Consider the following 25,160-nt stretch of genomic DNA (forward strand, 5'->3'; position numbering starts at 1 on the left):
ATACTAACACCTCACACAAGACTCAGGAAAAAGGAGTGATTTGGGGATTCGTGAGTAATCTATAGGAATAAGCCGCTGCTGTTTTCTCTTTCCAGTTCCCATTTTATTCAAATGTAACTTCCATTAGGTGCTTCCCACTTCCCAACACCATCCAGTGCTGTTTAAGCATATCCTGAGCTTTCCCAAAGTATTACTACTGGCAGCACCATTTAAAAAAAAAACAACCCTACAATATACGTGTAGGGATTTTTTAAAAAGTAAAGTTCACTAACAATCACCGTATCCTATTTAGTTATTAAACGTATACATATATAAAAACCTCTTCCCCTGCGTATAACAAAACCAACCTACCATCAAGAAAGCCCTATGGGTGAACGCATAAAAAACTATTTCCATGTCCTAATGAGGACCTTCCTTACATCAGCAAAGGCCTGCTAATTACCGGTGTACACGCTGCCATAATTGCTTTTGCAGCCAAAGTGTAGAATGGTGTCCTATTAAAAATGGAAAAGCTTGATTGGTGATTTAGGTCCCCGGGTAAGGAAGAAATTCCCTCTCGAAATCCCTCCCCCTCTCAAGGCTGGAAGAGCAAGTTGCCTGGAGGACCTACTTATAGATCCCGGGAATATAAAGAAAACCCACGATACTGTGATTCTGCAGATCTTTGTAAAAGTTTCACCTTTTTCTCCGCGGCCCCCAAATAAACTACCGATCTGACACAAATTCGGACTAATTAAAAGAACAACAGGGAAGAGCTCCCAAGCCCCCAAGCGCCAGCGCCCAGGATCCCGAACTGAAGCCTCTTAGCTTGCTTGGGTAAATATGCAGCTGATTTAGTTAAACACCAACTGAGCATACCTAAACAGGGAGTTGCACTTGGTGGAGTCCTCTGCCTCGTGTTCCCCTCCTGGCACCTCCTCCCTTCCCATCTTCCCCTCCCCTAGCCACGCTATTTAGCGCCCTGAAGCAGAAGATGCTTTCTCCTTCCGTGAGTAAGACTCGGAAAAGGGTCTGGAAACCGAAGAAGGAACAATCACGCCGCAAGTTAAGAGGAAGAGAGGTCTGAGCCGAGTTCCGTCTCCAGAAGAGCCAGCAACTGCGCGCTCCCTTAACAACCCCCTCCTTCCTCTCCGCACGAATCAAAGCCCGTTCCGAGGGGCTGGGAAATAGTTGCCTTGTCATGTAACACATTGCCCTGATTTATTATAAAATTTTAACGAAATCATGCATATTTTAACAGCCTTTAATCACTGCATGAAAATTTAATTCATGGACTGTAGCGCGTTTAAATAAATGAAGTGTTAATTCATTAGGATTAATTAATTTGTTAAAGGATTGTGTGCAAGGTTAAGGTGGAAGGAAAACTCTTTGTTAGTTCCTCGTCTTAATCACCAGGTTTGGTTAGCAGTAAAAATAATACTAATAAATCGCAGAAGGGACTTCTGCGGGCCTGTGGGCTGGGGCGGGGGTAAGGGGGGGAGCATTGGCAGGACACTTAGGGTTTTTGCGAACGCACGGTACGGAAGGTGCACGAACAAGTTCAAGATCGGTCCATCCCAGGTCCCAACGGCCAAGGGGGGGGGGGGGGGGTGTGGGGGGGGGAGGCGAAAGTGGGGGAGGGGGGGGGGGGGGGGGGGGAGGGGTTTGTCTGCGGAAAGCAGACTTGCGAGAGAGCGGGGCGGAGGACGGGCTAGTCTGAGATACTTGGAATAAAGTTTGAAGGTACCCTAAGGGAGAGGCGAAGACCTCAGTGGAACTCGAGGAGGACTAAACTACTTCCAGAAAGGACGTAAGAACCCAAGGTTCCAACCGTTGATCCCAGAGATGGCCCAGATTGGTTCAGGAGAAGGCACATTGAACCTCGGAAGATAATAAACGTCTTCGAGGCGGGGCGCCCTTTTCACTCCCTTAGGAGAGCAGGCTTGTGCTTAATGGAGAAAGTGATTTGCAAGCGTGGCCACCGCCTGACCCTTTCTAGAGCCCTGGGAACAGCTGTCTAGCCACCAGGCCGCCTGCCCCAGGCATTGAACACGGGACCATTAGCAGGGAGGGGAAAGAGAAACCAAAAACACACTCAGTTGCAAAAGAGAAATAGTTTCCTTCCTTGTCATGGCCTCTGGGAAGACTTTATACCTCGGTGACATAATCATCCACAAAACACTCCTTACCAGTCTCTCTCCTCTGCCCCCACAAAGAGTAAATCCCTTGGGTAACTATTTTAAAGGGGGGAGAAAGGCCTGGGCAGTGCCAAGCCATAGCTTGAAAAAGGGTGTCTCTTCCTATATTACCTTTTCAGGGAGGGGGGATGTTGGGGTGGCAATTGGCAACATATTCATGGTTATAAAAAGATTGAAGGTAGTAAGAGGCTAGAAGGAAGGAGAAAGGAGGGGGAGGGAAGCAAATAAGGAGGCTTTCTTCCTCAGAAGTGGGTGCTGGGTTGTAAAGTGCATCCAAAAGAGCAAGGACTAGGATAGAAAGTAAAGCAAATACAGTACAAAGCGTTCTAGAATCATTCATATTATTAAACAAAGGCCCAGAACAGCTTCAGAGCACCTCTGCTCCAAGATAAAAAATCTGGATGATGATAGATGCTTCCTAGCTCAGAGTGGGGTTCCGAGAACTGGACAATAAATGTTCACAATGCACTTTGAGATCACTGCTTAAAAGGCATTCCATCTGCCAAGTATTATTAAGGGTGTAGAGTTTCAACATGATGGACAAAGGTTGAGTTGTAGAACTCCCACAAATAGGAATAGAAGACATTCATATGAGACTTTAGGAAACCCTTCTAACCAAAGGGCTAAGTTACACTCCACAACTTATAGGCTTCAGTTTGGGACTGATTTCAGGCATCATCCAAAGTATCAACAATACTTTTGAAAGGTCCGAGGCATGTTTCAAGTTCCTGACTCATTTGGGGGTGGGGAATACATAGAGATGTATACCTGCATAACAGCACCTTGCCCAATGTCACTGCAAAATAGTTATTAACACATTTTACCCAAAGCCACCCTGAAACCCCAGGAATCTTAGTTCAATCAGTTACCCATTTAAAACATTGGCCCCATTGGTACTACCTGCCCCTTCCTGTTATTCCTCGGCCCCCTTCTCCCTCTTACTTTTCATTTAATAACCTCTTTCCACAGAATCTAACATTATGTTATCACAATTAGTGACATTAGCAAAACAAAAAAAATAGCATTCGCTCTTGCAATGTTTTATTATGGTCACAAATTAATGTTCTCTCTTTAGAACTTGTAACACCTTAAATAGTAGCACACACATAGCAGAGCAGGCACTCAATAATTGTCAGTTATAGAACTATGAGGATGGGGCAGCTGGATGGCTTAGTGGATACCAGAGTGCTGGGCCTGGAGTCAGAAGAACTGAGTTCAAATATAACCTCAGACACTTGCTAGCTGTGTGACCCTGGGCAAGTCATTTAACCATTTGCCTTAATTCACTGGAGAAGGAACTGGCAAACCACTCCAGTGTCTTTGCCAAGAAAACCCCATGGATGGTCTAGGAATGCTATGGTGCATGAGTTCATGAAAGTCAGACATGACTGAATAACAAAATAGAAAATGGTAAGCAATAAATCAAATTGTGTTTGGAGAAGAAACCAAGAGAGGGAATGTAGGTATAGTAGATGAGGGCACATGAAGTATGGGAGACCTAGGTTCAAGTCCTGTCATGGCTTGTACTATCTACATGCTTGTGGGCAAGTCACTTTTTTTTTTTTCATTTTGTGAGGGATCCCTCTAAGACTATTAAGTTAGAGTTTAGTTGCTACACTGAATCAGATGAATGGCATTTTTATACAACCATGAAACCAGATGTTTCTCCTAAAGAAGCTAACTTCAGTTAATGAATCTACCTTCAAATATACTCCAGAAGAAGCTAGAACTCAGTGTCTGAGAAATGAAGCAATTCTATACTTCTGAGAGGAGTAAACCTTGAAAGACACTTTTCAACTTTGTTCTCAGTTGATTTTTAGAAATGGAAAGAAAACACTGTGGATATATTTAAACTGCATGAAAGTTGATGTCCTTCACCAAGGCCAAAAAAAATCAAACAAATCAAGTCCTATTTCCTCACTTCCTATCTGAAGACAAATTGCTTATTGAGGATTTGTAATGGTATTTTAAAAATTCAGTTAGTAGTGTTTTTATATAGTTTGTGGTGTGAAAGTTCTTTATTGGATTACTAGTTATTTGTCCTTGAAAAATTAATAGCAAAGAATGAATGTAATACTCCTGACAACCTTGACCTAAAAAAAATTTTTTAAAGAACATTCTTGTAAACTTATTGTATCACATAAAGCCAATAGAGAAGATGGGTATAAAGAACAGCAGGAATTAAGTGCTACTTGAAAAACAGCATTAGTTAACGAATAGTAGGACTTTCAAAAATTCTACTCTATTTTTAATTCTAGTGGCTTGACTATAAAGGAACCTGTGTGTGTAAGAACTTGTGTCATCTACTAAAGAGGACATAAAATAAAAATCAGATTTTATAATGTAACCAGATCAACTTAGCTTTTGACATGCAAGGGCCAGTCCATTGATGCAGAAACTTGGACCATAGACCATAGTACTAGTGCCTGGATGTACTAGTATGCAGGTTTTGTGATTTAAATGGTTTTCTTCTAGAAGTATATTCTGCATTTCAAATGCACTCTAATCTGAACCATTTGGGAAGAAAGCTCAAATAAATCAATGTTGCTTTAAAAAGAATTTTTGAGAAATATCACTGTAATTATTCAACCATTTTGTCTCTTCGAAAGTATGGGTATTTTAAAAAATCAAATCCAAGTATGGTGATATTGCTAATTTAAAAAAGCAATAGTCAAAATAAGAAAAGCATATTAAATCATGTCCTGCAGTTCCCTAGAACTATGAACTTACTCGTTTTAATTAATGCTTGTGAAGTGCTTCTGGGATGCAGGTAGGAAATGGAAGAATGGTAATTCAGATGACAGAACCTCACCACATATAAAGAAAGTGAAAGGACATATTTTAATTCACTATGTAGATGGTACAACACCTTAAGAGACAATTTTAGTGCCCACGTTAAAAACAAGCACATCCTTAGCAAACAAAATGTTTTTTTTTCCAACCATGGACAGAACTAGGAAAATGTTTCCAGCTGTAGAGATATTCTTCCAGGTTTGTCACTACAATTTCTAATGCTTTACCTAGAGCTCAGACTCATCAACACAGCAGTGGCTGTTCAGTCATTTCAGAGTTGTCCTAGTCTTTTGGGGTTTTGTGTTGTGATTTGGTTGGTTTTTTCTTGGCAGAGATACTGAAACCGTTTTTCTCATTTTACAGATGAGGAAATGAGGCAAACAGGGTTAAGTGATTTACCCTGGGTCACACAATTAGTATCGAGGCCCAGTATCGAGGACTCAAGGAGATGAGTCTTCCTGATTCCAAGTCCAGTGCTCCCTCCATTGCACCACCTTAGCTGCTCTATCAACATGGTATTGTAGCAAAATGATCAAGAACACTTATAGGAAAGATGTCTGTTAACATGAAAATTATGTTATATCTTACCCAGGTCCACAATGACCAATCAAAAAGCATTTATTGCACATAAGGAAACAGAATCTTCCAATTTTCAGGAAAAGATTTATGACAGATTATTTCAGACTTCCAAATCAATTAAAAGCGATAAGGGCAGTTTTCCTGCTCTCAGTATATTATTTCGATATCTGAGACAACATCAAGGATTACAGTGCTTATGACATCCTTTATTCAATTCACATAGAAAAGCATGCAGTATTAATGTAAAACAGTACAGTATTAATGTAAAATGTTCAGTGCACATTAGGTAAACAAGTCATTAGCATACAAACCCATTTTTAAAGGCCTGTATAGGGAGACTGAATGTTTGGAATATCAAATGCTTTTCCAAACCTAAATTAAAAATTGTGCTTCACTCTTCCCCTCCCCCACCCCCTACCCACTCCCCACAAAAGAAAAAAGCACTTGTACCTTACATAAGAGAGACATTCTATTGCTAACCAAAACTTAACTTTCTTTAGCATGGAACACAGAGCAAGCAAGAATGCTAGCATGCACAAAGACTGTGGTTTCAATAAAGCACAGCGCCATGCAAATAGCAAGTCCAGCACTTCAATAAGTAGCCCTGGGGATCATCAGAGCTAGAATTTGGGACTGAGAACTTAAGAGTGCTCTACATCCAAGCCATGAAGTTGCCATATTTCCCATTCTGGGTAGGCTGAATTTCTGGTTTTCCACAAAGAGGTAGGTAAACAGATTCAGCCATAAGAAAGGAAAATAAAACAAAACAAAACCCAAACCCTTTTGAAGTTATAAACCATGGTTCCTTCTGTTCAAATTTTGAGGTTGTATCTATACTGGCTAGTCAAAAGACAATTTTTTTTTTTTAAGTCCCAAACTCAAAAATCATATAGAATACTTCCATTGAACTCAAGCCCACAGTGCTAATTCACAATATGTGACCTTGCCTAAAGTCAGGCCATTGCTGTAATAAAATAAAGGGGCAGGTAAAAAAAATTTACATACTGAGAGAAGCATTTATGAAAACAAAATGTTTTATGGACAGTGCAGACAGCTCTAAGAATTTTATTTAAGAAAATCTATAAGCTGCTTCTTACCAGAAGGCTATTGAACTTGACAAATAAAATACAAGAATACAAAATATACCCAACCTGAAACATGATAAAAATAACAATGATGATGATTTAAAAAACAAACAAACCCAAATGACAGCCAAATTCCTGGCATTATTAAAGAAAGGTTTTCTCAGGAATACGGAAGTAAAGACTAGCCCATTCACTTTTGACTTATTTTTTTGTTAAAAGGATCAGTACAAACTATGGATTCTGGGGTGGGAATGGGATAGGGAAGGAGGAACCAATAGTTCAGAAACTTCTATTTTCCTCTCAGGACAAAGTACCTTTTCAATAAAAATGAATCAACTTTTAGTTGCTTTTGATGGGCTGGCACTAGAAAGGCTACTCTGGATTTTTCTTTTTGCTGACTGATTCATATTCTTATTCCTCTTTTCAGGCACGAAGGAGGCAGACCATGGGGACTGAAGGTGATTATGAACATTGTGCATTTCTGAGGACATCTTGAAAAAAGATGGTCCAAACCTCTGATCATCAAACAGCTTATGTGAGTTACTAAACAAAAAACTCTGGGAAAACTCCCTCTGAAACAAACAGTTCTGGGGTTTGATTTCACTAGTTCCTGAATTGGGGGAGGAGAGGAGTGGAAAGTGTTCATTCATCTCTTGGTCAGATGGTGAAAGGATGAAAAAAGAAGTGGGTTTCCACTCATTTCTATTTCCTGGCTGATCGAGCAACTGAGAACATTTTGTAAGGTTTGGCTTAGTTCTTTCTTCTAGTTTATCAGAATCATCCAAAAATTCACTACTTTGTACTAACTTTGTTGGGGTTTCCATGTCGGCAGGTTTAAAATTGTTATAGGGACTCTTACTGTTGTCTGATTCGGACATCATGGAGTCCAGCTCAGAGATCTTATCAAGGTAAGCTGCATCCATTGATGCTTCGCTGGATGTTCTAGTACGATTCATTTCAAAGGATCGGATAGAATTTAACCTTTTAGATAAACAGGAGCCTGATTTCTCACTGGATTTCAATGACATATCTCCAGAAGAACTTGCCACTGTGTTTTGCTCTGAACTTTCAAAATCTAAATTCTGGACAAAATTGGTAGGGCAACAATCCCAAAACACTGACTTTGGGGAAGTGAAACATTCTGATTTCTTTCCGTTTTCACAACTATTTGTATTGTCCTGGAGGGAATCTTTGCCACAACTGCTTGAGATGCCACAAAAATCATCAAACACCAGTTTTCTTAAATGGTGTGAGTGCTTTCTGATACCCTCAGTTTTGACCAGAGAACTTTCTTTGTTATCTGGGGTATTGAGCTGAAGACAACTAAGAGACAAAGAAGGGGTACAGGGAGCTGGGAGATCATAAAGTTCCTCATCTTTGTAAGGGTCACAATTCCCAGTTTTATTATTCCACTGTCTTTCCAAACAGGCATCCATTCTCGTATCAGTAACACCTAACAGGATTTTCAACTGTTCTGGGAAAAGTTCTTTGTTCTTACAACACTCCGTCTCTCTCTCACTTGAGCCTTCTTGACTAGCAGAGTTAATATCTGAGAGTCTACTACTTGAAGATGGTGTAAGGTGTGTAGAAGTTGGGTTGGCTGGAACAGGCTGCTTTCCGACACCATCTATCTGACTTGTTAAAGCTGTGGTACTTTCCTCAGAGTGACTGTTTCCTTGGCCTTCTGTAGAAAGTACTCTTTGGCTAATGGAGTTTGTAGTTTCAGTTTCTTCACTTGAGCTTTTTAACAGTGAGATCTGAGATTCTAATTCTTCTATATATTTATCACTTCGTTCCAGGGCTTTCTTGAGGCGATTTGTTTCTCGCTCATACTGTTCTACTTTGGACTGAAGAGCAGCAACTGTAAACCTGCCAAACCTGCAAGAAATGGAAGGACAATTAATCTTCCAACTGAAGCAAGGTTTTTATACTTTTAATTTTTCTTTTGAAAAGTTTAAGATCACAAATAATTGCATTTTCTGATTCCACATACATAACATTGAAATGTCAGGCCCCCTCAGTGAACAGGGACATAAACAGACTCCATCATTAGGGTTTTTTTCTTACTTAATAATGTCTCTTTCTATATATTAACACATAGAAAATAACAACAGTGAATAGCTAACAGTATTCTTTACTAATCAAATAAACCATTAGTAGCACTGAGGCGGAAACTATCTGAAGATTACCCTTCCAAAAGCTAGATCTATCAATTCACTTCAAATATGCATGAAGAGTTATCCCCTAAAACAATGGCAAAGATTTATGATAACATTTGAACAGTAGTCCACATCTTGAAATATTTACATTCAATCATTTTCCTATCGTACAGCCATGTTTTACAATACATTTCTTACACAATGTCACCTTGTCAAATATAAAATGCCAATTTGAAATTCAGAAATCTTAACAGTCCTGAGAGAGATGGTTTTAAATACTTATTTGGTCCCTTTCAATTACAGCCATCCTAGATCTACAGCTTTTTACTCAGCCTTTCTGAGTCTTGTGCTTTAACTCATTCCAGAGCTACTTATTTTTGGCATTTTACTATTGCATGGGACATCAATCTCATTTCTTCCAACTTTGAAATACAAAATCTGTGCTTGTGGCTCAGATACATTCCACATAAAAACATTTTCACAATGTTCCTGAGAACAAGAATTTAAAATTGAGGTTGAAAAGAACGCATCATAGAATCATCCCTTCCTCACTTTGTTTTCACTGACCTTTCCCCCAAAGGGCAGGTACTGGTCAGTTGCATGCACTAGTACACTGACGAGGGTACCAGGAAAATCCATATACCCTGTGGGAATCAAATGCTTTCTGATGAAATAATGAATACAAGCTTTAAAGGCTACCCCCCCCCACACACACTCAACTTCCCTTTTTCTAACCTCTCCTACTTTCAATTAAAACACATTTTCTTTCCCAAATAAACACCTATTTAAAACATTTTCTAAACCTTCAATTCCCATTTATTTGTCTGGGATGTTTCATTGGCACTCTGGCCTAGTGGCAGGGGGATGAACTCTTAGGTAACTTCTCAGAATTTCTTATAACTCTCTGAACCTATAATATAATTTTCTTGGACGAAAACTTGCTTCTCAGGTAACTCTACACTCCTACCTACCCTGCTTCCTATGTTACTTTGAATCTACCCTACATCAGAACTAGTAACAAGTATCAACTGAGTAGCTATTATACACAATGATGGCAAATAGTAAGAGACATGCGACCAACAACTAGATGTTTCCATAACTTGATAAGACATCTCCAACCTTGATTGTTTTTGAAAGCCATCTTCCATAGCTGAAATACACCTTTTCCTCATTCCCCACTCCCCCTACTCCTCTCAAAACAGAACCGAAATTGATCACTCCCTTTTCATATTGCTTCGGTGTTTTTTCTAGTCCTATCCTTTGCACTCATCACTCCCTGCTACTTATCTGTGTACAGATGAGAACCCCCTTAGGTTCATAAACTGGAGTTTACGGGGTCTATAAAGTACGATGGGAAAAATGACTTTTTCACTAACTCCCTAACTGAACTTTATCATGTCCTAGGCAACAAACCATTATTCTGAGAAGGGATTTGTCCATAGGCTTCACCAGACTACCAAATGTAACCATGATACAAAAAAGGTTAAGAAACTTTGTCTAAACAAAATGTCAGTTCCTGGTGGCAAGTGAAATGATATGACTATCATTACACACACACAAACACACTCTCACTCCTTGTGCCTCTAGCACCTTATACATAAGAGGCAGTTAATACATGCTTAATGAACTGAATGTGCTGTTGCAACCATACATATCTGCGTTACTTTCTACCCCATTTTTATTTAAAACAAATAAATCTTCCTTTTTCTCTCATGCTAAGTTGAATTCTAATTTACAGTCAACCATTAGGCATCCAGGTCACCAAAGTGTCTCCCACTATTCCTATTTACTGACTCTGGAAGAGTTAAAGAAGTTACAATCTGTCTTGTCCTTAACATATGATCTCCTAGCATTGATGTGCTCTCTGAAATTAACTTTATTTCCAAGGGAAAGCACATTTCCTTTAGTTTCTAAAAAAGGAATAGCACCAATCTGTTCTTTTTAAGAACAAGGGTTTATTTTGGGGGTGGGAAGGTAAAGTTTGCTAGTTGGAATATTTAAATATAATGCCCATACATGATACAGTTCCCTTAATAGATACTTCAAAACTTCAAACCCTCATATTTAAAAGTCAATCCTTCATTCAATGTGCACAAAGTTTTGGGGGTTCAATTTAGCAATAAATTCTCTAGACTACTTCAAGAGTGGATTTTTTTTTGAAAAAGCTTCCACATTTACATACATATCTGGCAAGATTTTTTTTTAAATGGAAGAACTATGTAATATGTTTATTTATTACAAAGATGAAAAGTGGCAACATCCAAGTTGCTTACCACGAGAAAACTGAATTCTCAAGTGTAATTTTTATAATGAGTATCCTCAGGTGAAAAATCAGATTGCTCAAAATCCAGTAATACTAATAGGTAATATATGAACTGCTGCAGAAGGATGTTTGGGAAGGCAGCAGAGGCTTTTATAAGGAAATATTACAAAGACCTTTCCTCTCCCCTCAAACTCAGATGATTTTATTTACCTCATGAGAGGCTGTGTGGCAAAAGACATGCGTTTAGATTCTGACTTTGGAATTCCACTTCTTAGAATGTTTCCTCATCTGTAAAATGGGAACAACGTTTACACTATGGCTTCATGGATACTTGCCAGGATCAAATGAGAACAAGAATGTCAAAGTGCTTTGTGATAGTAGAGCAAACTATAAATATAAACTTCTGTGATATTAGATTTTAAGTTCAGATATGATTTTATGATTCTCCATTTATTTGTTCTAATGCTTCAGGTTATTTTTTTTAATGCTCATCAACAGATTCACTGAAGGGAAGCCAAAATGCCAACATTTTAACTGAAACCTACAGTAATTCTTTCCATCCTGTGACAGAAAAGCTGACATGTGAGGAGAAAGTCAAAGAATTAAAATAAAGCAAGAAACATCCCTTAGATGTCTCAGCCAAGAAAGATATCACGATACAGTGGACTTCAATTCCAATCCAGGCTAGATTAGGCAAGTTACATTTCCAAGGCTCAAATTCCAGCTCTGCTAATAAAGGTGTGCCTTTGGACAAGTTACTTAACATCTCTGTTCCTCAGTTTTCTGTAAACTGAAGAGGTTCAGCTAGATGAACAAGAAGTTGTCTTCCATCTCTAATTCTCTGATTCTATTATCCTCCCTCTAGGACTCAGTCTCCTCATCTACAAAATGGGGAAGATAAACGAGGTGATGCCTAATGCCCTTTTTATCTCAGAGATACTATGGTTCTAGTCTTAACATATTCAAAAGATCGTCAAGCCTTTGGAGCAATAATACTTGGATTATTAAAAGGTCAGTAACATCAACCAATGAACAATTAATTATCTATCAAACACCTGCTAGGTGCTGGACACTGGAAATACAAAAACAAAAATGAAAAGAGCCTTTGTCCTCAAGGAATTTACATTTTTAAAGGGGACACAGCATGTATACATATAAGCATACGTAAGGGAATTTGGGAGAGTGGAACTAGCAACTCTGGGGCTGGGCCAAATCAGGGCCTCACGTAGTTAACAGAATTTGAGTTGAGCCTTGAAGGAAACTCAGGTTTCTAAGAGGCAGAGATAAGGAAAGGGTATGTTCAAAGGATGCCCGTATGTACAAAAGCATGGATATGAGAAAGGTTATGCTATGTATCAGGAATGGCAAAAAGGCCATTCTACTTGGAACAAACAGTAAATACAGGTGAGTTATGTATATATATTAAGGTTGGAAAGATAAGTTGGAGTCAGGTTGTGAAGGGCTTTAAACGCCAAAAAAGAGGATTTGTATTGAGACAGCTAGGTGGTACAATGAGTGGAGCACTGGAGTTGGAATTAGACACTAACAAGCCATGACTGACCCTGAGCAAGTTACTTAACATCTACCTCAATTTCTTCTTCTGCAAAATCTGGATAAGGATAGCACCCATCTCCTAAGACTGTAAGGATATTTGTAAGGCACTTTGCAAACTTAAAAAGCTATGTAAATGGGCACTGCTGCTACTCCTACCACTATTGTTATTATTATTGTTAATGTGACACTGCCAGATTTTTTTAAGGGAGAATATCTTCTGCGCTCATTGATCAGACAGTGTCAGCTTGGCATAGTCGACATTAGTGAAGAAAGACCTGGATTCAAGGACTGTCATTGTGACATCTTGATTGTGAGAACCTGAGAAAGTAACCATGTGGCATGCACCTACTCACCCACCCTGCCAACAACTGACATGTATTGGCAGAGGAAGTTTCCCAACTGAGAGTTCTCTACACCATGAAATTCCAAATCTAGACCAAAAAAAAAAAATAAAACAACCATACAAAACCATTATAAAGTTCCTGGACTCAGAATCTAACTTTGAGATGTACAAAAAACAAGCTACATTATTAGAACCAATTTTAGTTTGCATTTTATCATGTCTTTCATTATACCTTACTAGAATGACAATATTTTTCTACTTTATCAACAAAGTTTAAAAGACAGACTTTGACAGAAAATGCAGAACACTGCTATGGTCCTTACTCCTCGAACATTCTTGTACAAAGAAGATACATACAATTTGAATGGGAGATGATTTCAATGGAAAGGTGTTAGTAAGTAGGGCAACTGGAAAAGGCTTCTTCGGAAGGTGGGATTTAAGCTGAGTCCTGAAGAAAGGGAAATTAGGAACCAGAAATGAAGAGAGATGGTACTTCAGGTATTAGGGCCAGCCATAAAAAAGGCTCTGAGGAGCAGCAAGAAAGCCAGTATTGCTGGTCTTGGATCACAGAGTGCACTGAGGTCAGTCAGGTGCAATAAGACTGGAAAGGTAGAAAGAGGCCATGTTGTAAAGGGCTTTAAAACTTAAAGGAGTTTATATTTGACCGTGGAGACAATAGCAAGACACTGTCATGCACTAAGTAGGACAGTTACATGGTCAGATCTACATTTTAGGAAGCTCAAACTGACACATGAATGGAGAAGAGAGATGGGAGAAGGGAGAGAGGCAGAAGCAAGGAGACCAACGCTCTGACTATTGTGATAGTGCAGGTATGGGGCACTGAGGGTCTATACTGAGGGGGTGCTAACTATGCATATGAAGAGAAGGGGAAGTGTACAAGAGATGCTGTCAAGATAGAAATATTAAGACTTGGCAACAGACTGGAGGAATGGGATGCATGCAAGTGAGTAGTTGAGGATAACACTGAGATTTCGAGAAGAGGGGAGGGCTTGAGAGGAAAGATAATGAGTTGGTTTAGACATGCTAATTTGAGACGTCTATGGTATATCCAGTTCGAGATGTCCAACAGGTATTTAATAACTTGAGACTGGAAGTTATGAGAGAGGTTAAGGCTGTACTGATATGAAAATCATCACTACAGAGATGATAACTGAAGAGCTGATGAACTCACCAAATGAAATATAGAGGGGTAAGAAAAAAAGTCCCAGGACAGAGCTCTGTGGGACACCCATGGTTATTAAATATGATCTGGATGAAAATCTAACAAAGGATAACCAGGGGAGAAGTATCACAAAAACCCAGAGAAGAGAATACCAAGGATAACAGGGTGACTGACAGTGTTAAAGGCTACAGAAAATTCAAGAAGGATGAAGACTGAGGAAAGGCATTAGATTTTACAATTAAGGGATCATTAACTTTAGAAAGAGAAATTGTGGTTGAATGATAGGGTTGGAAGCCAGATTGGAGAGAGGTAAGACAGAGAAAGAGAGAGTAAAAAGGAAGTAGAAGGAACCTATTACAGACAGCCTTCTCAAAGATTTTAGCCACAAACTGGAGAAAAAGTATGAGATAACGGCTAGCAGGGCTTCGGGAAGATCAAATGGGGATGGGAGAGACAGGGGCATGTTTATGGGCAGTAGGAAGCATTCAGTAGACAAGGAGAAATTGCAAATGGAGTGGTAGAGAAAGCAATCTGCTAGAGAAGATGGGATGGAACAGGATCATTTATGAACATGGGAAGGGATCATTTATGAACATTGCCAAGATCAGTCTTGATAAGAAGGGCCACCTCTTCATGTTAAATGGAGTTTAGGTAGAAATAGTAGCAGAAAACATTGGGAAATGCAAGTTGAAGAGGGGAAAAGAGAAAGCTCCTGACAAGTGGCCTCAATCTTTCCAGTAAAATGAGATATGGTTCTCAGCTGAGAGTGTGGGAGGATGGTTTGAGGAATGATGAAAAAGTCTAGAAGTGCTGTTGTGCAGGATTGCCATGCTGCAGGTGTAAGCATAGAGCCTAGATTCAATACTGGTTCTCTTCTTCAAATGTTGTCTGGAACTGATGAAGGAGGAGTCTCTCAGGAAGCTTCCGATTTCCAATCTTCTCTTATTCTTGGCCTGGTTCCTATAGTGATATGCTCCAACCATAGCAGACTGACCTGATGTAACCAGCTTTTCTCTGCACTGCAGGTAAGGAAGGGGTATTTTGTTTACTTGGTAATGGCATCTTTTCTGCTTTTAAATTATATTTATTTAACTTCAACTCCACCAGAAACACAAAAGCTGATGGTACTCAGAACTAGAGCAACCCATCTGTTGATCTTGATGTGCAAAGTGGGGAAAGTAATGTTTGGGTCACAATCTTGAAATCCTGAGCCCCAATTCTTAGACCCAAACGGCCCAGAAAATTTTGAATAATATTCTTGCCATTTTCATGGATCAGTGTACCAATGTCCTCTGGGAATCCTAACCTTTTGTGGACCAAATTTACTCTCAGCAAACTAGTACAGACTGCAATGAAATGTTCAGAAATCAATTCCTCTTCTTTGTCCTTTGCCAGTACCAAATAAAGGACCCTCTTGTACAATTATCCCATAAAACCCCAGCAATAACACAACATTTGTAATATATGTTGGGGACAGGGAGAAGAGCATACTTAAAATGTAAGTTTGGAGAGACTAATAACTCTCTAGATGTTTCTACATTGTACACTGCAATAGGCCACATGGAAGAACAATGTATTTGCCAAAATTTAAAATCAAATCTACTACAATTGATTAGATATAAAGTTTTGTGAGCATCCTCTCTCTTCAGGGGGGTGGAGGGGAAGTCAGTGGAAAAATGAGAGATTTTTTTTTAAAAGCCATTTTAAAGCCTTACAGTCCCAACTCTCTAGGAGAGTCTCTCTGACACTCTAATATATTTGGTCATTAGCATGTTACAAAATATTACTACTATTATATCTATAGACTATACTAATATCTACAGACTACACTACTATTATATCATTATAATGAGAGCAAGCAGAGGAGGAAAGATTGTGGTCATTCTGCCCCTTCCCAATTAGTTGTGCCTTCAGAGATGGGCCCCTTAGGCAGCTGAGGGGCCTGTACAAACAACTCATTTTAGTGCCTTGCTGTCACAGTCTGGCCCCAGGGCACCATCAGGTTCCCCTGACAGTCTACAAGATCCCCTTCCAGGGAAACCATAGGGCATAACAAAACTCAGTCATCTTAACAGGCCAGGGTCAAATGCCAGGAATTATGGATTTGGAGCAGACTCAGGAGGCAAGATGTCAAGAACTTCCGGAGAGCAGCAAACTATGGAGCAGGTCCAAATCATGGGCCCACAATACACATTCACTATGAGACCTTAGTCAAGTCCCATAATTTCTCTGTCTGTTTCTTCATCTGAAAAATGAAAGGACTGGACTATTTCTAAAATTCCTTCCAGCTCCACAGCTATAAGCCTATAGACAAATATGGGTCTGGAACACTGGCATCGGGTAGCGCAGAAAGACAGCTGATGATTTTTTTTGTAAGCAGAGATTCTGAATGGTTCAGGAAAATAGGGTCATCCATCCGGTAGGTCTTAGCATTTATATCTTTACAGCTTAAAATATAAGCTGTTTGGTCCAAACTCCCTACACTGCTGAAAGGTACCAAGAATCTCTACTAACTTGCTTTTATAGTCCCTAACTACACTTGGAGATCAACTCAGCTCTTGCCCTGTCAGAGTTCAAATGTGAATATTACAGACGTATTACCTGTGACAACAAAAGGAAAGAAATACAATATCTGTTTATTAATTAGGAGACAGCTGAACAAATTATGATGTAGAAATGTAATCAAATATTACTATGTTGTAAAGATTGATGGAATCAGAGAAGAGAGACAATAGGAGACCAGAATGAATTGATGCAGAATAAAGAAAGCAGAGCCAAAAGAATATACATAATGATCACAAGTGATGATGTAATGGATGAAGTTTCTGGTTTGGAGCAAGGAAGACCAAAGTTTGAATACTGCCCTAGACACTTATTTAGCTGTATGACCCGGGGCAAATTACCAAATTCCCCCTTCAGACTCAATTTTCTCATTTGTAAAATGAGAATAACAGCACCTACCACAGGGCTGTTGTCAAGATCAAATAAGATACATAATAAAATGATTTGCAAATCTTAAAGCGCTACATAAATGTTTGTTATTGTTGCTATTATTATAACATGGACCACAAAGCTCTGGTCAGATATAAAGGTTAGCACCATAATATCAAAGGTAAAGACCACATTCCTCTTTCTTATTTATAGTCAAAGTTCATGGTAAATATGCTTTGTAAAGGGGTTTGTTGGGAAGCTTCTGTTGTGTTAAAAGCAAAATGAATCAATGAATTAAAAAAAAATTATCTTCAAACTGGAGAAGAGCTTAGATAGCATCCTATCCACCACTAAGGAACAGAGAGAAATGTTCTGTGGTCTCCATGGAGGAGATGGAAGACTTGATATCTTCTTCAAATGCTCTTCTGAGAGGCCTATTTAATCCACTAACCTGAGAAAAAGACTGACCAGTGGGAATTTCTGGAGCCTCTGTTCACATCAACCACCCCATGGTGACATGGGTATTAAACCAGTACTGGTCTGGGACAGCTCTTTGGCCTCTTCAAGCCTTAGGAGTGCGAAGCAGTAAAATGATCTGCGTGTGTATTCAAGGTCCCTCAGTCCTCATCAGGCCATATCCAGGGATGCTGGCATTAACAGATGGCATTATTTGAATATGCAAGATTCCTAGCCATACACATAACAAAGTAAAGCCCATAATAATTAAACTGTGAGGCATTAGAGTGAGGCATTTTTCTTGCCTGATACAATTTAGGAGGCTGGCCTGAGAACACTATCACCTGACTAGCGGGCTGGCTGGAGCTTTATGGCAGCACTGGAGGAACCCATGACAGCAGCAGCAGTAGAAGTGACAATTTCTAGAGCTCTCAGTACAGTAAAGGGGTTGGACAACTAGTCAGAAATAGATTACAGGGGTGTCTTTGAGGCACTGGGTGTAGAGAGAGCTGAATGGCAGCTCTATTGCCTCTAAGTCCAGGGCAGAGAGGGGTGCTTCTGGTTGTTCACAAGGGACCAGGGGACCTAGCTGAAGTTCAGAGGCAGAAAAAAGATTAACACTTGGGGTTGCAGAAGAGCAGGGCACAAGATAAGCAGAGGCCAATCCTAGGTGAAGACAAGGAGAGCAGTGATTATAATTCTCCCCTGGATCACAACACTCTGAAAGCACCCAAAATTTAGAGACTTCCCAGAACTAGCTCTGAAAACAGCAGCAAGAAAAAGGCTGAAGTTTGAGACAATGCTTCCTCACTTCTGGGTAAACCAAACTCAACTTTAACAAAAAGCACAAAGTCAAGAAAGAGGCTAGGAAAATGAGCAGACAACAAGAACAAAGAATGTTACACAAAAAGCTACTGCAGTGAAAAGGAAAAACTCAGGAGAAGACAATAATGTGAAAACAGCTACAAGCAATGCCTCAAAGAAAAATGCTAACTGTACTCAAACCCAACAAGCATTTCTGGGAGAGTTTCAAAAAAGAGATGAGCAGCAGAAAAATTGGGAAAGAAATGAGAGTGATGCAAGAAAATCATGAAAAGAGAATTAAGAACTTCGTAAAAGAGGTACAAAAATTCACTGAAGAAAAGAAGACTAGGTCAAATGGAAAAGGAGATACAAAAGTTCACTAAAGAAAATAATTCCTTAAAAATCAGAACTGGGCAAGTGGAAGCTAATGACTCCATGACATAAGAAACAATAAAACAAAGTCAAGAGAAATGAAAAAATAGGGGGAAAATGTAAACTATGTTACCAGAAAAGCAAGTGTCCTAGAAAATACTTCATCATCAAAATACTTTGTCCATCAGAATACTTCAGGGGAGATAATTTAAGAATTATTACATTGTAGGAAAGCCATGATCGAAAAAAGAACCTAGACATTCTATTTTCAAAAAATTATAAAGGAAACCTGCCCTGATATCTTAGATCCAAAGGGTAAAATGGAAATTGAAAGAATTCGCCTATCACCTCCTGAAAAAGATCACAAAATGAAAACTTCCAGAAATATCATGGACAAATTGTAGAGCTTCCAGGTGGAGTAGAAAATATTACAAGCAGCCAGAAAGAAGCCATCCAAATACTGTGGAGCCACAGTCAGGAACACATAAAATTTTGCAGCTACCACATTAAAGGAGTAGAAGGCTTAGAATATGATTTTCTGGAAGGCAAAGGAACTAGGATTACAACAAAGAATAATTCATCCAGCAAAACAAGGCATAATCCTTCAGGGTGAAAAAAAAAATTGACAATTAATGAAACAGAGAACTTCCAAGCATTCTTGATGAAAAGCCCGAGCTGAAAAGAACATTTGACATTCAAACACAAGATTGAAGGGAAGTATAAAATGGGAAACATGAAAGACTAATCATAAGGGACTGAAAATTAAACTCTTTACATTCCTATATGCAAGAATATACATATAATTCCTAAGAATATTTTTATATTTATATTTATTATATTACATATTATTTATATATTATCATTATATATATATATATAAATAAATAAATATATTTCTATTTATTATGATAGTTAAAAGGAGTCTACATTGACAAAGGGTATATGCATGAATCAATTATGTTGGGATGATTTCCAGAAAAAAAAAGAGGGGGGGGTGGGATATAGAAGAGAGAGGGAGAATAGAGAACCTTTTCTCACATAAAAGAAGTTTGCAACGAAGAGTTTTTTTAGTGAAGAGGAAAATGGGGGGTAAGGGTACAATGCTTGAACCTTACTCTCATCAGCTGGATATAGAAATAAAGAACCCAATAGGGAAAGGGGATAAGAGAAATTGGGGATGAAGGGAAGGCAGATTAAGGGGGGCAGTGGTCAGAAGCAAAAAAAACTTTTGAGGATAAACAGGATAAAAAGAGAAAAAATGATAAACAGAAGAAAACAGGATGGAGGGAAATACAGTTAGTTATCATAACTGTGTATGTGAATGGAATGAGTTCACCCAAAAAAATGGAGTGGAGAGCAGAATGGATTAGAAAACAGAATGTGTTATTAACAATAATCACACTTGAAACAGAAAGACACACACAGAGTTAAAGTAAAGGGCTGGAACTGATTTTATTGTTTTAGCTAAAGTAAAAAAATGCCAGAGTAGCAATCATGATCACAGACAAAGCAAAAAGCAAAAACAGACTTATAATTAAGTAATTATAATTATTATATAATTACAATTATATAATAATTATAATTAAGAGATAATCAGGAAAACTACATTTGCTAAAAATGTACCAAAGACAAGTGATGAAGTAATATAAAGAAATTGTACAGCAAGTTTTCAGATAAAGGGCTCATTTCTTAAATATATAGGAAACTGAGTCAAATTTATAAAAATAAGAGCAATTCACTAATTTATAAGTGGTCAAATGATATGAATGAGCAATTTTCAGAAGAAATCAAAAGCTATCTATAGTCATGAAAAAATTCTCTAAATCACTACTGATTAGAGAAATGCAAATTAAAACAACTCTGAGGCAGCACCTCACACCTATCAGAAATGATAAGAAGGGATGAGGGAAAATAGGTATATTAAAGAATTGCTAGTGGAGTAGTGAACTGGTTCAACCATTCTGGAGAACAATCTGGAACTAAGCCCAAAGGGCTATAAAACTGTGCATACACTTTGACCCAGCAATACCACTACTAAGTTTGTATCCTGAAGAGATCAAAGAAAAAGTAAAAGCACCTACCCACATAAAAATATTTATAGCAGCTTTTTCTGATGGCAAGGAATAGGAAATTGAGAAGATAATAAGTTGTGACATATGATTGTGATGATGTACTACTGTATTATAAATGATGACAGGCACAGTTTCAGAATAACATGGCAAGACCTACATGAACTAATGCAAAGTGAAGTGAGAAGAACAAGGAGATCACTGTATGTAGTAACAGCAATGTTGTAATGATGAAATGATAATCAACTGTGAAAGACTTGGCTACTCTTATCAATACAATTTTCTAAGACAGTTCCAAATGACTCATGATGAAAAAATGCTAGAGAGAGAGACAGAGAGAGAGGGAGGGAGGGAGAAGGGAGAGGGGGAAGGGGAGGGGAAATAGGAGGGAGAGGAAGAGATAGGGAAAAGAGAGGGAGAGAGAATTGACTGAGTGTAAACTGAATTTTCTCCCTTTGTTTTTCTTTTTTTAAAACATGGCTAATATGGAAATATGTTTTGCATGATTTCATATGTATAATTGATATCATATAGCTTGATTTCTCAATGGGTGAGAGAATAGTGGGAAAGAGGCAGAGAATTTGGAATTGAAAATTTAAAAAGGAAATAACATCAAATACAAATAATTTTTAAAATTATTTTTTAAAAAAGGAAGTACTATTGAATTCCAGCATGGAATGAGCATAGAACAAAGAAGAAACATAATGAATAAGCTACATAGGTTTCAACAACAGCTTGCTATGGGGGTGGGGCATCATGTTAGAATAGAAACAACTCTTGATTCTGTTACCAAAAGGTCTGAGTTCTAATACTACTTCTGATGCCTAATAAATATTTAACTTTTGGGCAAGCCACTCAATGTCCCTGGGCCTCAGTTTCTTTATCTATAGAACAAGGGGGTAGAGCTAAATATGTCTTTTTCTGAAGTCTCTTCCACCTCCTTATTTTACAGATAAAGAAACTGAGGCTCAGGGACATTGATTCTATTTTTTTCTACTTATCCAAATCTTACTCAACCTCTGAGGCTCAGGTCAATTCTTACTTCCACCATGAAACCTCTTCAGACTCTTTCATTCCATATTCTCCTTTCTTTGATCTTTTATTCTAGTTGACATTATGTAATTTAGCACTTATTTATTTGCCAATTATGACTGAAACTCAGTAAGCATTTGACAAGAATTCACTTATACTTATGAAATCAAAAGTTTAGACCACTTCTAATCCAACAAAAGACATTTTCTCAGGGATGTTTATTGGAGAGAAACAGCATATGCTTCTCTCACCATCTGAACCTAAGTTCCTTGAGATCAAGAATCAAGTCTTACACTTTGTTTTCCCCATTCCCCCCATAGTGTAGCACCATAGCTTGAAAACAATGATTTGGGAATAATCACCTGCTGCCTTTAATGACCTATACCTTTGCCCTGCTTCATCTATTCAGATAAACAATGGCTGGTTCTATTTCTATCACTGGATGGAATTCATTCACTCTCTTTCCTCTTAGACATTTTTCCTCTACAGGAAATAGTAAGATCACTATACTCACTTAAGATGTGTCTAAGAAAACTACTTTATTGAAAGCATATCCCTGAATAAAGTAAATTTATCTGCATTAAAGCTTAAATTTCTCGTCATGTAACAGCTTCTAAAGTGGGAGAGGAGCTAGTCTCTTCGATATATACTCTTGATATTGTATTAGCTTTGGTTTCTTTAAAGTGAGGCTTCTTAACGTTTTTTGTGTCAGTTTTTGTTTCAATCGTTTTTTGGCAGTCTTGTGAAGCCTACTGACCCCTCCTCAGATTAATGTTTTGAAATATATAAAATACACAGAATTACAAAGGAAACTAAATGTAAGTGGAAACAAAGTTGCAGAGTTTTTTTCCCATCCAAGTTTACAGATCCCATTGGGGTGTATGGATCCCAGGTTAAGAACCTCTGCTTTTATACTTAAATCTTTCAAGGTCATATCCTCCTTTTAAATTTATCATCTCTAATTTTAATTTTCTTAAGCTCCTTGTTCTGGAAATGGAAGACCATGTAAGTTTCAAACAAATATTAAAAAATCATCAATCAAAAACAGAAATTCACACCCAGACCAAAAGAAAAGAGGCCCAGCACATGGCTTAGGAGACACTCATTGAATAGACACATAAAAGGAACAATGTGAGCATTTTTTATTTGGTTTATAAAAAGACCCTCTTATCCATCCCAAAGAAGGAATGGCATTTTTATCTTGTTCCTAACCATACAAAAAGAGAACTCTCTCCTTAGATGAACCAGACCTGGGTATTTTCAGCTGTGGTCAGCTGCTTCTCTGAATCCCAGTAGGTTTGGAGATGCAGAGTAAACAAGGCCATAAATCAAATGCAATGCATTTAATACCTCAATGCATTGCAAATTGATCTGCAATACTGTTGAGTTCAAGTCACGTTTCTAGTGAGACATGTCACATTAAGAGAAAGGGAGGGACAGAGGAAATTCAAAGTCCTTCTGCTGTGTTTGGTTCCAGCGACTACTTGGTTATTTAAGGGGCATGGGCAGATTTCCTTCAGGTGAGAAACTTCTGATTCTTAGTAATTTGTCAAGTTGAAGCCATAGGTATTTAAAAGACAGTTCTCATGGTTGGCATTATATCTGAAATATTTGGTGGGCAACTTTTCAAGGAATAAAAGCTGCAAAATGGTTTAAGTTCTATTCAGTGTGCTGTGGGAAGTAGCTAATGGACAGCCATTACTTTGACTGAAGGGGAGCACTGCCAATCAATGATCATCACTGAGATCCAAGCCACCACACAACAACAACAACATTTCCTAAGCTTATTTCACTCATTTGTCAAAGTGGGACATTATCCCAACTGAGGGGAAGAAAAATGGAGATGGGGAGTGGAAGGGAAGGAACTATTTAAAAGTAAAATCTCTGCTCCTGTCTCTACTGATAATTGAGCTTGGCCGTGGATAATTACGGCTCCCTTCTGCCATTTCCTGATACCACACTTGGCTTTCCTGGAGGCAACACTTTCTCTTCCACAGCTGACAAGCTGGGCTATTTCTGGCGGGATAAATTTGCTTTGTCTCCCGTCTACTGCCTCGTCTTTTTTCCTAATGGGGAGAAGTGAATGCTGGTGGTTAGCAGAGCGTCAGGAGTCCTCGCCTGCTAACCTCAGAGATGGCACCTGATTTCTGGGAGCTCAGTAGCCTCTCCCTTGAAACTTCCTTCCTAAAAGCACTAAGAGATCCTCATGAAAACAAGTAACAGAAAGTGCCCTCCTGTCTCTCTTCTTTCTCCTCTTCTTCAACTTTTCAGTCTTGATTTTCCACTCACCATTTCAAATAGAAAAATTGAGGGCCAGTTAAGGGATTCTTCTGTTATTGACAATATTTTGTCATCTAGCTAGATGATACATGGGATAGCATGTTACAAAGGAAGGAGCAGCTAAATCTAGAGCGTGAAATCAGTCCCAAATCTGATGAAATGTTCTCTACATCCTGTCTCAAGAAGTACTGCAGGTGCTTGCCTGTGCTCTGGTATTATATACTTAAAATGTAAAACAGAAAAAAATTTACTCCTTTGCAAGCCATATGAAACCATCCTTCATCAGAGAAGAGGAAGACATATTTCTTTAGAACGAAATTCTTTTTTGAAAGATGATAGGGGCAGCTAATTGGTGCAGTGAATAGAGCACCGGCACTGGAGTCAGGAGGACCTGAGTTCAGATACAGCCTCAGACACTTGACTCCTACTAGCTGTGTGACCTTGGGCAAGTCACTTAACCCCAACTGCCTTGCCTTCCCCCATCCAGAAAAAAAAAAAAGATGATGGCAGTACATTCAGACATGACCTATTGGTGGGGAGTTTATTTAAGTTAATTATATATTTTAAAATATATAAGTGGTGGCAATGGGCCAGCCCAAAACCTCTGGCTGAGACTAGGATTTTACTAATAAGAGTGCATGCATTTGGATATTAGACAGATAGTAATATCACGATAAACATGCATGTTCAAATTAAAACTCAATAGTCAAACACATTTGCAAATTTGCCAGAATGGCCTCCATGAGCGAAGTGAAAAAGAGTACTAGATTTGCAAGGAGAAGACCTGGGAGAGACTCCTTTCAGCTCAGACACCTGGGCAAACCATTTAATCTCCCTGAGACTCAGTATCTAAAATGGTGACTTGTACCTTCATCACCAAAAAATCAGCCAATCAGATGATGAATTTTCTCACAACAATTCAAAAAGACCATCTCCTAAGACAAAACAGAGTATGAGATGGACTAAGATGAATCACAGTTCATGGAATGTATAGCCATCCCCAAACAATAGGTCCTTTCTTTTTTTTTTCCTTTTTGGAAGGAGAAGGGTAAGGCAACTGGGGTTAAGTGACTTGCCCAA

The 25,160-nt window shown here is 38.6% G+C and overlaps 1 protein-coding gene across 4 annotated transcripts in view; it reads right to left on the minus strand.

Annotated features, from left to right (window-relative positions):
- Window positions 1-5,566: 5,566 nt before the first annotated feature.
- The window catches only part of OBI1 (ORC ubiquitin ligase 1), a 41,876-nt gene continuing 22,282 nt past the window's right edge, over window positions 5,567-25,160 (minus strand). For 2 of the 4 annotated variants that reach the window (XM_069062643.1, XM_069062644.1), the window contains 2 exons: window positions 12,964-13,041; window positions 5,567-8,512 (listed from right to left, as the gene is read on the minus strand). In XM_069062643.1, coding sequence (XP_068918744.1) covers window positions 6,967-8,512; window positions 12,964-13,041 — 1,624 coding nt within the window. In that variant the 3' untranslated portion in view covers window positions 5,567-6,966. The remainder of the gene's footprint in view (window positions 8,513-12,963; window positions 13,042-25,160) is intronic. The other 2 variants (XM_069062645.1, XM_069062646.1) reach the window with 1 other exon arrangement.

This window comes from Petaurus breviceps, unplaced genomic scaffold, assembly GCF_028583685.1.
Source record: "Petaurus breviceps papuanus isolate PSGF00001 unplaced genomic scaffold, PetGlider_PUasm1.0 90491, whole genome shotgun sequence".
Taxonomy (NCBI): Eukaryota; Metazoa; Chordata; class Mammalia; order Diprotodontia; family Petauridae; genus Petaurus; species Petaurus breviceps.